Raw genomic sequence first — 13,210 nt, 5'->3', positions numbered from 1 at the left:
ATATATATCTCCAAGTACTTTTGTAATGAGATCTTCCCTGGATACAAAACTGTTGTGAGAATTAGGAAAAACAGATGCCTATTTATTAAAATTGCTTCCCCAGAAGTGCCACTAATGCCCTTGGAGTGTAGAAGGTGATGAAGACAAAAAACCAGCAGGTGCTCCATTATGGCTGCCGATCTTTTTTTTTTATTTCTTTTTTTTCGTGCTAATGAGGGACTAAAAAGATGCCTGCAGAGATAAATTACTTCAAATTTTCAAAATGGGAATATAAACTCCCAAAACCAAGTGTTAAAAAAAATGACTTCTTTTCTTCTAATAGTGGCAAAATCGGAGGACATGTCATTATTCTTTCTCTGTGTCTCTCTGAAGTGTGATCAGCTTTTCTGCAGATAACATAAAACTTACATTTGGTCCTTTGTCTCCTTTCTCAAACACTGTGGAGCCATGTATTTCTGCTTTTCTTTGTTTTTGAATGCATTAAAAATGCCTAATGGAACTGGAGTTGTTTCTCCTTAAAACAGCTCTTTATGGAAGATGCCACTAATGGACTCAGGTGTTCACCAATTTTTCTCTTTCAAATTTTTTTTTTCTTTCTTGTTATTAGTATATCATTTTAACAGCAGCCTTTCTCTAATGCATTAAGGTAAATTTCCACAAAAATACTTTTTGTCCAATGTATTAGCTCGCTCTCCTTTCATTATGTTCCTCATTTTGTGTGACAGAAGGTTGGACCAAAGGGAATTACAAACACAGGACATCACAAAAAAAATAAAGTAAAAAAAAAATACATTACAGAGATTTACCTTTAATATAGCTGACCTATCAACAGAAATTAAGTATAATAAAAGAAGCCATGTCTCCAGCTAATCCAGTATTCTTCAAAAAGGATAAATTACATGTTCCCATTGTCATTTTCCTCAAAACATCACTGGGCATATATGTATATAAATCTCACAGAATTATGATACTAACACAACAGTTTTCAGCAAAAACATGCAGTCAGTCAGAATACTGGGTCCAACGAGGCTAGTTTGAAAATGCTTTCCAATGAGCACATATTTCTGTTTTAGAAATGTTATTGATATGATGTAGTAATCTAATCTTAAACTACATAATGTGTTTCATTCAGTAAATTGAGTTGCTGAAATAAATAAACATCAACATTCAAATGTATTAATTGTGATTATATAACATGACCTTATTGTTTGTATTTATTATCAAAAAGCATCAATTGTGGCAGAAATCAACAATGATTATCAGTTCTGAAATCTATTAGCTGTATTTTGATCGACCTGACCAGTTTTTAAAGAGGCGGTAAGAACCATGTATTTTCCAGGCATTTATAGTAGCACAATAAAGTATCATCTTGATTTGTGAGTCGCCAGATTATGTGATATTTTTGTAACATCTGTCAAACAGACCTAAACGTTTAACTGAGAGCCATAGAAAATCAACTACATTGTAGCTGTTGATAATTTTTTTCCCCCAATTTTAAAGTAAATTTTAGTTGAAAACATTATAATAATGTGTAAAGCCATGTTCCCATTAAAAATCCAAGAGTCCTGTTTTTGTTGTGCTTAGATTTCTATACAGTTAGAACACTGTAACCACAAAATGAAAAAAGTACGCTCAAAGAAAAAGCTGACCATTGTAGGTATGCTAGCAACAGGAACAAGCTGTTTGCTTTTGCACCTTAAGCTAGTCACTCACTAGCTTTTACACATTATCGGTGTTGAGCAGTTTTACAGCACCATGTTTTGTTTTCATTCTCTTGCCAAAGGAACGAAAGGGATCACATCGGTTTGAGTTACTTGCCTCAAACTGCTGAGGGCTTTCCGCGTTTACCTCTCCCAGTAGCTTAGTGCTACTTTCATCTTCTCTTCCTGCCACGGTTCTCTTTCATACTTTCCTTGAGTGACGACTGTACATGTTATTGTTTCCTCATCGACAATCACTTTATTTTCCTGCCTCAAAGATTAGCACATATTATTCAGAAGCACCCCACTGGCTTCTCTGTGAAGCGACTTAGCTAATGGTGTGCTGCTAGCGCCCGCTATCACACCCCAGGGGGGGTTCTTTATCCTTTTGCTTTGCATATCTCCCCTTGGAAATGCTAAGTAACCTTACAAGGATGAATTTCCAGGCAATTTATTTCTCTGTGAAGTAAAGTGATTTGCCTTGACACACCAGGGTGTGACTGCCTACATATTAAGCCTGTGCTTAGATTGTTAGCATTTACTTTGGGTCTTATGAAACATGCTTCTTTCTTTTTTTTTAAATTCAGGAGTATGATAATAAGCTTAATAGTGAATAAATTGAAGCAAATAAAGTTTAGTTTGTCTATATATCCAGTGCCGGTTCTTTACCCACGAGGATAAAAACTAATTATGATCATAGTAATCATAATAAAGATTTAGAAACGTGTAAAGAGTGTTAAAGTGACAGTATTATATAAAAATGACTTTTTTAACTTTAGCATGTGACTGGAAAACGCAGCCCTTTTAGCATAATTATTTCAGTAAATTCTGAAATGAAGTAAGATGTTTCTGTATGTGTTTCTGTATGACTGGTAAGAAAATACATATTTCTAGATATAAGGATCAGGCATATCAAACTTTGGCATTCGCAGTCTATTATTTAAAGTTCAGCCTGGTTTAGCTGAGATGACAATATGATTTGTGATACGTTTTGTGCTTCAGGTGGGAAACCTAGGCTTGCTCTTCATGTTGCTGTTTTTCATCTATGCTGCTCTTGGAGTGGAGCTTTTTGGCGAGCTCGGTATGTGCTTGAGTTAATATTTCTGCACAAAATGGAAAAAAAGTATTTTTTATGTTGAAGTTCTCTGTGATATTACTCCAGATGATCTTATGAGAGCCCCGACGTGGTGTCTGATCTTTCCTCTTTTTTTTCTTCTCATCACATCTCTCTTCTAGTGTGTAACGCTGACTACCCTTGCGAGGGAATGAGCCGCCACGCCACATTTGAAAACTTTGGAATGGCTTTTCTTACACTCTTCCAAGTATCAACAGGTGACAACTGGAATGGCATCATGAAGGTATGAGTTTAGTTAAAAGCTTAAAACCTCAAAATTTTAACGAAAAGATGAGTGAAATTCTGAATATTTTCTTAAAGGGGCAGTTTTATGTAAAATCAACTTTTTTGAGCTTTACATCATGTTGTAATATTATTCCCTCAACAAAAACATACCTGGTGTGTTGCTTTGATTGTTACATGCATTTATGGGGAATCCCTTAATCTCCTCCTTTCAGCTCCTTCAGACTAGTCAGCAGCAATTAGCAAACACCTGGTGAAACTGAGCTGTTATGTGAGCTACTTTTCAGTGAAAAGTATATGGCATTTTTATTATAAGTGAAGGTAACCAATTAAGTGGTTACTTAATTGTGATGAAAATGACTCTTGTTCTTGGAATGTATATAATACTGTTCCTTTAAAATTCCCAATCCACACCACTACTTAAAATTTACGTAAAATCATAAATTTTTTCCTAAGTGTTAAGTATTTCCAGTTCTGCAGTCATTCTTTGTAAATGATTAAGTGTCTAAACCAACTTGTCACTTGGTTTCTTGGTTGGTTTCTTCATGTCCCTCTCGTTTTTAGGACACTCTGAGGGAGTGCCCACAGCATCTCCCGGGCAACGACTACGGCTGCCACGCCGGGCTGCAGTTCATCTCCCCGCTGTACTTCGTGTCGTTCGTGCTCACGGCTCAGTTTGTCCTGATCAACGTGGTCGTCGCCGTGCTCATGAAGCACTTGGACGACTCCAACAAGGAGGCGCAGGAGGACGCGGAGATGGACGCGGAAATTGAACTGGAGCTGGCTCAGGGGGGCCTCTGCTGCATGATGGGAAACATCGGCGCCATCGCCGGGGCGACAGGCGGGGGCGCGGCCGCGGCAGGCATGGGCGGAGTGGCAGTGGGGACGGTCGGGGGTCTGGGCAGCGGAGTAACGGTGCCACTTCAAGACGGAGCAGGAGGAGGAGGAGGAGGAGGAGGCAGCTCGACTCACGACGGACACGCCCACCCGCGATGTCGGCTCTACTCGCCGTCTCAAGTAAGTGGAATATCAGGCAATCAAGAAAATGATCACTACACTTTTACTTTAAACATGCTGATTGGAGCTCTTTAAGGAGAAGCTCGGCTTAATCACTTAGCAATCATGCAGTTCAGAATACATTAACTTTGATCACATCTCTGCTTAACATCTGCATCCAGATGACTCAGAGGGAAACATATGGAACTTTTTCAGTTTTTCTTCAACATGTGGCTCACATAGAGTCCGTCCGCATGTGTTTGTGTTCTGTTTTTATGGAATTAAATGGTCACGATAGTCATAAAGTTGCATTTTTGTTCAATTTTAATAGAATACTTCATAGGATGCAATAGAATAAAACAGTAGAGAATGGTGTTTTTGGTTGGTGTAGTAGTGCTTAAACCCGCTATATGTTACTTTTATGAAAATATTTATACATATTTTTACATTTTTGTTAGACCTATCACTAAGTCATGACAGTAAAATATGAGACAGATGATCTGTGAAAAAAATTTAGCTCCTCTGCCAATAAGAGCCTGGAGGACTGTCAATCATCCTAGTGCATGCACTGTTCACAACCTTCTCCTACGCTACATGGCATAAATGCTAATGCTAGTTAGCATGTCTTTTGATGACGGTGGATAAACAGCTTTTCCAGTTTCATCATTTTCTCCATTTGCAAATTTAGCAGCATGTACACGAGCATGATTGGCAGCGCTAAGCCACTCCTCTTCTCTCTGATTGGTCAATTTTGGTCGGGAGCGGTGTAGTTCTTCAGATGGCAATGCTAACACAGGGAGGAGGATTGAGCTTTTCACAGATTATCCGACTCAAAGCGTACCGTCACAACATGGTAACAGTTTGAACAAATATGTAAAATAAACATATTTTTTTATAAAAGTTACATACTATAGTTTTAAATAGGTTGTTAACTGTGCAATTTCTGATCGGATTATTCTGTTCTGGTTATTTCTAGACTTTATTAAGTTCTCCCACAGCACAAGTCGTTGCCCAACCAGACAGGCTTTTTGGTAATAATGCAGCCGGAGTTGCTTATATTGATATGAAACGCATATGACCTACTTGAGTAGATACGATATGAAAACACAAGGTGGTGCTGGAAGCCACACAGAGGACCCCTGCTCACAGATTTACCATGATATTAAATAGCGGCTGTCTCTGTTGTTCTAAAAATATCACCAGCGGACGCTCCGCCTATGTTGACTTTCATTCCTCAGCCGCCTGATTCATGCCATCATAATCGCACCAGTGTAAAATTATAAGCCCTCTGGAAAATGAGAAGAGGCACTTTGAGAATGTTGTGAGCAAATTTGAAATAAAGGAAGTAAATGAACCGAAAAAGTCAGTGTGGAAATAAACGGGAAGGAGTGAAAACAGGAGAAAGAAAGAAGCAACATTGGGAAGGAAGCTATGCTTTGCATTCGAGGGGAAATGAAAGGAATGAAAGGATTGTTGAAGTAGATGAATGAGTAGGAAAAGAAAAGAGTGCATAAAGGTTCTGAATGTACCAGAAGAGAAGCATGTGCTTAAAAATTAGAGATGCAATGATCAGAATTTGATATCCTTGGAGTCTGTGAAGCTTTAAACTGTCTACTTTAGTTTTATAATGTCTCTTTAGGAGCTTTATTATAGGAAGATATAAAGTAAGCATTGATTTTTTTTCAAGCCTTACTTCTGTGACAGATCATAATTAATTATTCATGTTAGAAATGGAGGTAATTTCTCTCCATGTGTGAGACATGATGTTGGTGTGTACTGAAAGTCAAATAAGTGGCAGTGAAGTTTTGAACACCTTCTTGATAATAAAAATAGATAATTGTGAGGATTACGTTTCTCCACTTAGTAACAGCGTCAACACTGAAAAGTGTTGCTACCATTTATGGTGCGTTCACTGGCTGAAGAGAGTCTGGGTTTTTGATTTTGGGATTGGTCAGACACCGGTCAGAGTTCATGAAGCTGTGAACTGTCAGGTTTCAATTCCCGACTAATTTCCTCCCACATTTCTAAAAACTAAATATGAATCAGACTCCGCCTCTAATTCCTACATTCACATTTTTGTCAGCTGTTCAGATCAAAGTTCAGAATCGAGGGGAAAGTTGTCTGATTCCACTCGTCTGCCGTTTTCTCTGTTCTCCTGTCATCAACAAGGATCCAGTTGTTTCATAGTTGTATTAAGTAACTAATCATTTGAAGTGACATTGAAATATGAACTGATATCTTTGCACATCTCATTTAAGTGCCAGCTATGACTTAAACTCACATAATAATAATAAAAGAAAACTGTAGCTTCTTTTTCAAAAGTACTTTTGCTAACGAACTAAATCTCGCAAGAACTTTAATTTCGTCACCACATTGTCTGGATGAAAGGCTTTAACTGCTGGCTGCTCCTATCTTTTGTTTGATTGTCTTTGATGATGGACAGGAACAGAACAATGACTGTACTTTTTTTTCTATTAAAACCAGCAGGTGAAGATTATTTTAATAAGAGCTGTCAAAGTGAGTAAAAGATAATGAAAAAAAAAATGAACAAAATCAGAGTTGAGGTCTGTGACATCAGCTGCAGAGGTTAGGATTGGTTTTGTGGCTTTACAACAGAGTTTGACTTTATCTACTTAATTATGTAGAAATGCTCGTTCTGCCTGCTTTAAGTAATCCTGGCTCAGACGTTTTAACTACTGAACTGTACAGAGTTACTTCCCAGCGTATTCTTCTGTTTTGCTGTATCGCTCCATTTATTATCTATTATGCTTTTTTTTTTAAGTACTTGTTTTGTTCCCAACTTGAAAAGACACGATGTCCTCTACATATTAGTCATCTTCACAGCAACTCTGACTAGACTCTTTTCGGGAAGTCTATCAGCAAAATGCTCTGTAACCTTTTGTAGCAAAGTTCACTAGCAAGAAATTACCTTTGTCACCCATCAGATGGAATAGCATTGAATCGATGGCGGAGCGGGAAGGGAAGAGAAAACAGCAATAGATGCTCTCAGAGGAGGGAAAACAGTGAACTGAGTGGGTGGCAGGCCTCATTGTGTTTAGAGCTCTTTGTCAGCTCACTGATATCTTTAACTTCCTAAGATTGAAAAGAGAATGTAAAAGGAGAGAGAAGGGAATACCTCTCTTTGTGCACCTTTTTCTTAGAATTAGTTTATTTCAAGAAATATTCTGATTGGTCAGCAAACGGCCATTTCAGATATACAGCTTGGATATTCCTTTATGCTGATAGTAAGAGGTTTTTCAGAACAAGGGTTTCCCCAACAACATTTATCTGATGGACTTGACTGAAAATTGTCCATATCAAAGAGAAGAGTGAAGTTGGGTTGTCATGATTGGCTTATTGGTGCTAGGAAATTACAAAGGATTCTTTATTCTTTCTTTTACCTCACGGCTCAGACCAAAAGTTCATGGACTGGTAATGGTCTGCGTCTGGTAAATTTAAGAAGATGATGTAGCTTTTGTCAAAAAAAAAAAAAAAATTGAAATTTAGCTTTAGGAGGCATTCACACAAGCTCTGATTAGTCTGCTTCAAGTAAACTCTAGTTCATTTGTCTAGAAACTTCATTTTGTTTGGGGAGGCGTGAATGCGCAAGCTAACTCTGGTGCAGACCTAAAACGCAAACTCTGGTCCGCTGAAAAACCTAGGTCTAAGTTCGGTTTGGACTGAACTCTGGTTCATTTCGAATGTGTATGTGAATGCCAAGCAGACCGGAAACCGCTCCACTGGATTCTGGCGCAGTGCATTCTGGGTAAATACATCAAGCACAGCTGCTTAGGTCTAGCGTTAGCGGGAGAAATGGCTCGTCATCTTTTACCAAAGATAAAAGAGAAATTCTACAACCGCAAAAATCTGACGCTGCGTCAGTTTTCTTTACGTTTCGTGTAGAAGGAAGTTGAGCTCAGTGACTTCTTGTGATGTTTTTGTGTCGATTCCTTCAGCGGTTCTTGCTGCAGTGCCACCACAGGTGAGGAGGTGCAGAGGTTTTTCTAATTGTTTGGTTTGTTTGACAGTGCAGTCAGAAAGCAAACCTCACCAGCTGAAAATGGAAGAAGAAAATGGAAGTTCAATTCATCCCCAATCGAACTGCATCTACCGGACTATCAATTAAACTATCAAAATAAGAATTCCCACCTTTTGTCTTTGCTGTGTCAGAATAAAGACTTGAGATCTGACGTGTGGAATCCCAGCTCTTTATCTAAATCTGGCCTAGTCCACCATTTGCAATAGCTCATTTCCAAACAAAACACTTACAAAAGCCGGGACGATATTATTTTAGCATGCCTGTTGAATAATTCATGTTGTCTGAGTCATTTCACTTACTAATGACTCCAGCATGAGTAATCTGTGATGGGGTTGTTTCAAAAAATATTTAAAAAACAACAACAACAAAAGAACAGTGACCAATTACCACTAAGTAGACGCAGTGTGAATTAAGATTTGTAAGACCTTGAAAAGTGAAAACAAGCAACACCACTGAATTAATATGTTAATAAGAACTGCCTTGCCACCTTTATTTGTGTAATTAAAATGTTTTCCAATCTCTCTCTTTTGTGCACAGTGCTGTACTAAGAGAAACAGAAATGGAGGGAGAAGTGAAACTCATAAAGGGCTAGTACAAAAAATATTATGAGTCTTTTCTATCTATACTAGTTTATTGGCCAAAGAAATGGTAAGCAGATTGATGGGGCATTTCAGCAATTCTTTTCAAAAAGTGAAACTGCTGTTATGTAGATTTATTAGACACAGTAATGTATTTTAAGCACTTATTTCTAATAATTTTGATTATTAGGGTGCAATGAAAACCCAAAACCCACATTTTTTGAAACATTGAACAATAAATACAATAGATCTACTCTGTTGTACTTAAAAACTTTTGTTTTCCACCACAGAACTCCTGACATCCGAAATCAGGAGGCATTTATGCTAAATGAATGTAGTAATTATACAATAGTAAATAATAAAACATTATAAGTTGATGTTTCTTTACATATTTTTTAGCATTGTCTGTTAGCTTGCAGAGGGGACCACACCCAAAGGTCAATGCTCCAAAGGGGGTCATGGCATGGAGAAGTTTGGGAAGCCCTGCTTCAATCATTCATAAACATATTCACACACTGATGGTGGTAAGCTACATTGTAGCCCCAGCTGCTCTGGGGCAGATTGACAGAAGTCAGGCTGCCATTCAATCTGCGCCGCCGGACCCTTTGACCAACACTATCCGTCAAGGCGGGTCAAGTGTCTCGCCCAAGGACACATCGACGGAAACGAATGGAAGACGAGCTCGTAGCATCTGAAACTCAGTCCCCATTTCCCTAAATAAACCCAAGCAGCAGCTTCATTGTGACAGTTTCACTAAAGAAGCGCCAGTCTTCATGAGCACTTGAACCATTCGGCACATCTCTTTCTGTGGCACCTCGCATGGAGCACCGTCTGAATGTTTTGAAGGAATATAAATCGTATGTTGAGGAAGATGGGCGTATTGCACAATAGGGGCTGCAGAGTGTGAAGAACCCAGATTGCAGTGAATCAAACGGGGTCATGGGCACAGTTTACCACACTCGCTGCCCGGCACAATCAATCAATCAAGCTGCCTCGCCCCCCCACTGGGCGCCTTGCCAGCATGTGAAGCGATGTGTACGCTCAGTGAATACTTGGGTGCTGCCAAGGACCTGCTATTGTCTGCTGCCCTCTTCACCTTCCACCCTTTAGCAAGTCTTTTAATGGTATCTGGATGGGAAAGGAAGAAAACAGGAGGAAAGGGTAACCTCTGGAGGAACAAGCATAAAAACTTTAGCAAGAGATGAAGAGAGAGAAGAGCAAGTAAGGCAAAAAATAATAATTACCTGTTAATTAAATATTCAGCGGTTTAGAAAGATCTTTGTAAACAAACTGCTCCATAAAAATAACAAGATACCAGGAGGCAAACTCTTAGGAGATGAATAGATTTTGACTAGGTGACAGAGACAAGATGGGGGGGAAAAAATCACAATTAAACTTGCGGGGTTGACATTTGTCTCCGACTCCGACATTTGTCTTGGAAGGAGGTACAAGTGCAAGAGTCGGTGATAACCGTCTTGCAGCTGCCAGTCGGGGGTGAAAATAACATCGGCTCCAACGTATTGCGCTTAATTAAACAGCACTTTCCGTCATGCACTCGGCATGTTCTACAGAGGAGGCAATAATGAAAGAGAAAAAATAAAGGAATCAAAGGAGAACAGTAGAAAAGAATAGCTGACGCTTTAGTTTCTTTGGAGAAACCCGACACAGAAGATCAGATGTTGGCTAAGTTGACTTTTATTGACATTTGGAGAATATGGACTTGATTTCCTTTTCGTTGCTTCTGAAAGTGAAAGCTACATTCACTCTTCATCTTGTGAAGCCACCATGTTTTTTGTTCATGCTGCCTGTGAGGTAAACGGTGTGTCTGTTGCTGTGTGCTGCAGGAGAGCCAGTGGCTGGACAGTGTGTCTCTGCTGATTAAGGACTCGTTGGAAGGGGACATGATTGACAACCTCTCCGGGTCCGTTTTTCACCACTACTGCTCTTCTCCCGTCTGCAAGGACTGCAAGAGTCACCCGCAAGAGGTGAGTGTGGGAAACGCAAACACACACATTCTCTCCCCTGTCCCTTAAACTAATTCATTTTGCTGACCCTGAGGAAGACGAGGACGGTGGATTTATTATCTTATGAATTAGATGTCAATGTGTTGTTGCTTTTTTTTTTTTTTACGTTGTGAAGTACAGCATTGACAATATGCTTTGATGATATTGACATTTTTGCCGTTTCTGAGTTGTATGGACCATTTGTGAACATTTGTCGACACATTTCATGACAATTACCTTAAAATAAACATATTTACTGAGAAAGACAGTGACCTGTTCAATGTACAGTTTCTAAGCTGCATATAAATATAACCTAATAACGTTTGGGGTTTTATTTACCATTTCGCCGTCTGCACACTGCAAAATGTGTGTTTTTGCTTCATGAGTGGATGAGCTGTTAGCGCCTCATCAACATTCTCATTTGAATAATATGGATCTTTTTAAGCCAGATGTAAACAACGCAGATCACCAAAGCATTAGAGACACTTTGATTCATGAACAGATGAATCAAGACGGACAGTTTACACGAAAAGCAACAAAAGTGTTGAATATTTATATAATCCTTTTTTTTAATCTGTGGAGACAAATATATTCAATCAAATTACAGATTTCCCCTCAACTCAGTTGTGAACCAGGGTTTTGTTAAAACTAATGACTCATTAACTTTTAATGTGTGTTTAAACAAATTTGAAAACTGTTTACACTAAGAAATAAGTCAAAATCTTCTGTTGTTTTAGTTAGAAAATTACTAATTAAAATACTTAAACTTTCACATTCTCCTTCACTCCTTTTTTCTTTTCTTTTTTTTTCTTTTTCTTTTTTCTTTTTCTTTTTCCTTTTTTTCTTCAAGACGGACAGTTTACACGAAAAGCAACAAAAGTGTTGATCAGAGCCAGGATTGTGTTCCAATCTTGGCTCTGATTGGAACACAAACTTCAAATCAGTTTGTGTTCCTAACCTCTACGTCACGTTTTGTTTCCTGACTGTTGCGTGTTTGTGACGCAGGTCCGACTGGCGGAGGTGGAGCAGGCGTCACTGATGTCAGAACAGCTGTCAGACAAATCCTCCTCTCCAGCGTTACCCGATGACCTGAGCCTGGATGAACACAGCAGCTACCAGCTGCTTGTCAGAGGCGGTCAGGTGTGTCTCCACTCGCTCACTCAAGCTTAACAAGGCCTTTCCAACTCGCTTGTCACACTCGTGTTGTTTCACACTGGTTACCCATAATTCTCTCCATGGACGAGATATTATTGTTATATTGAATTTCACGCTTTAAAAAAAAACAAAACAATTTATAGCATCTAAGGGACTTTTTTGATGTCAAACTTTAATGAATAGAACAATAATTGAAAAGCCATTCGTACCTCTTGAATATTTCCACTTTTTCATACTAAAAAGCAAAGTTTGGAGTATTTTAGGAGGTTTTTATGTGACAGACCAACACAATGTGGTACATAACTGTGAATGGGGAGGAATATGATTTATAATTTTCATGTTTCAGACAAAAGAAAAATCTAAAAAGTGAGACTTCTGTTTAAACTCCCTGGGTCAAAACACTGGAGAACCACATTGTACACCACTGCAAATATTTAGGAACATTCTTTTACAAGCTTTGTCATTTAGACACTGAAACTAAAGTCCATTTCTACTTTGTGAAATAAGTTAAACTCAGTCTGACTGAATGGATAGTGTTTCTGAATACAAATTTTAGAATAAGACAGAGAGGGAGGATGAGCCTCACAGGATTGTGATTGACAGCACTAAGACCCGCCTCCTGGCTCTGATTGGTTGTTTTTGGGGCAGAAGGCCAAGGAGCTCAAATTGTTTATAGATTATCTGTCTTATATTCTATACTGTCACGACATGGTGATAGCTTCACTAATGTGTAAAAGTTTTTTTTTTTTTTAAATAAAATTTACGTACTGCATCTTTAAATATCTGTGTATCTTTATCCCCGGCTGGTCTGGTGTAGTTTGGTTTTCATCTGTTTGTTTACTGGTGTTCTTTAAGAGACCTTCACTGAAAATCTGCATTTCACTCACATTTAATTACACACAGGCTGACTAGTTACTTCTAACAGCGACTGGGCGCTCTTCATTTACAGGTTTCAGTATAAAGGGAATTAAATACAAACGCATGCCACACTCTTCAGAGTTTTTCCTATAAAAACAAGTGAAACTGTGTCCTTTCCTACCACTTTACAGTCATGCACCATTTTGTACTGTTGTTCCACTCCAGTTCCCAACAAAACATTTGTAGATCTGCTGACGTAATGAGAAACAAAATAAATAAATAAAAAAATTGAAAAATTCAAGAGGTATGAAAACTTTGGTAAGACTTCAAAAGATACTGTCGTTTGGGTTTTAAAGAGCTACAAATCATCCTGACAGACTAACTTGCTAATCACCTTTAATTACTATTTATGCTTCAGCGAGTGACTAAAACACGTCTCCCACTGTGTTTTGATGTGGTTGAGCTGTGGTGTGTGTGTGTGTGTGTGTGTGTGTGTGTGTGTGTGTGTGTGTGTGTGTGTGTGT

General features: G+C 38.6%; 1 protein-coding gene across 1 annotated transcript in view; it reads left to right on the top strand.

Moving 5' to 3' along the window:
* Nucleotides 1-11,971, top strand: part of LOC106965183 (voltage-dependent T-type calcium channel subunit alpha-1I) — a 105,436-nt gene extending 93,465 nt beyond the window's left edge. Inside the window, exons 27-31 of the mRNA XM_015061112.1 lie at nt 2,703-2,781; nt 2,937-3,058; nt 3,622-4,074; nt 10,515-10,655; nt 11,679-11,971. Of these exons, the coding sequence (XP_014916598.1) occupies nt 2,703-2,781; nt 2,937-3,058; nt 3,622-4,074; nt 10,515-10,655; nt 11,679-11,843 (960 nt within the window). The 3' untranslated portion in view covers nt 11,844-11,971. The remainder of the gene's footprint in view (nt 1-2,702; nt 2,782-2,936; nt 3,059-3,621; nt 4,075-10,514; nt 10,656-11,678) is intronic.
* Nucleotides 11,972-13,210: the final 1,239 nt, after the last annotated feature.

Source organism: Poecilia latipinna, unplaced genomic scaffold (assembly GCF_001443285.1).
Source record: "Poecilia latipinna isolate Pla-1442-1.1 unplaced genomic scaffold, P_latipinna-1.0 Scaffold1778, whole genome shotgun sequence".
Taxonomy (NCBI): domain Eukaryota; kingdom Metazoa; phylum Chordata; class Actinopteri; order Cyprinodontiformes; family Poeciliidae; genus Poecilia; species Poecilia latipinna.
Note: the sequence above shows the minus strand (reverse complement) of the source record. Positions and strands in the feature narration are given on the sequence as shown.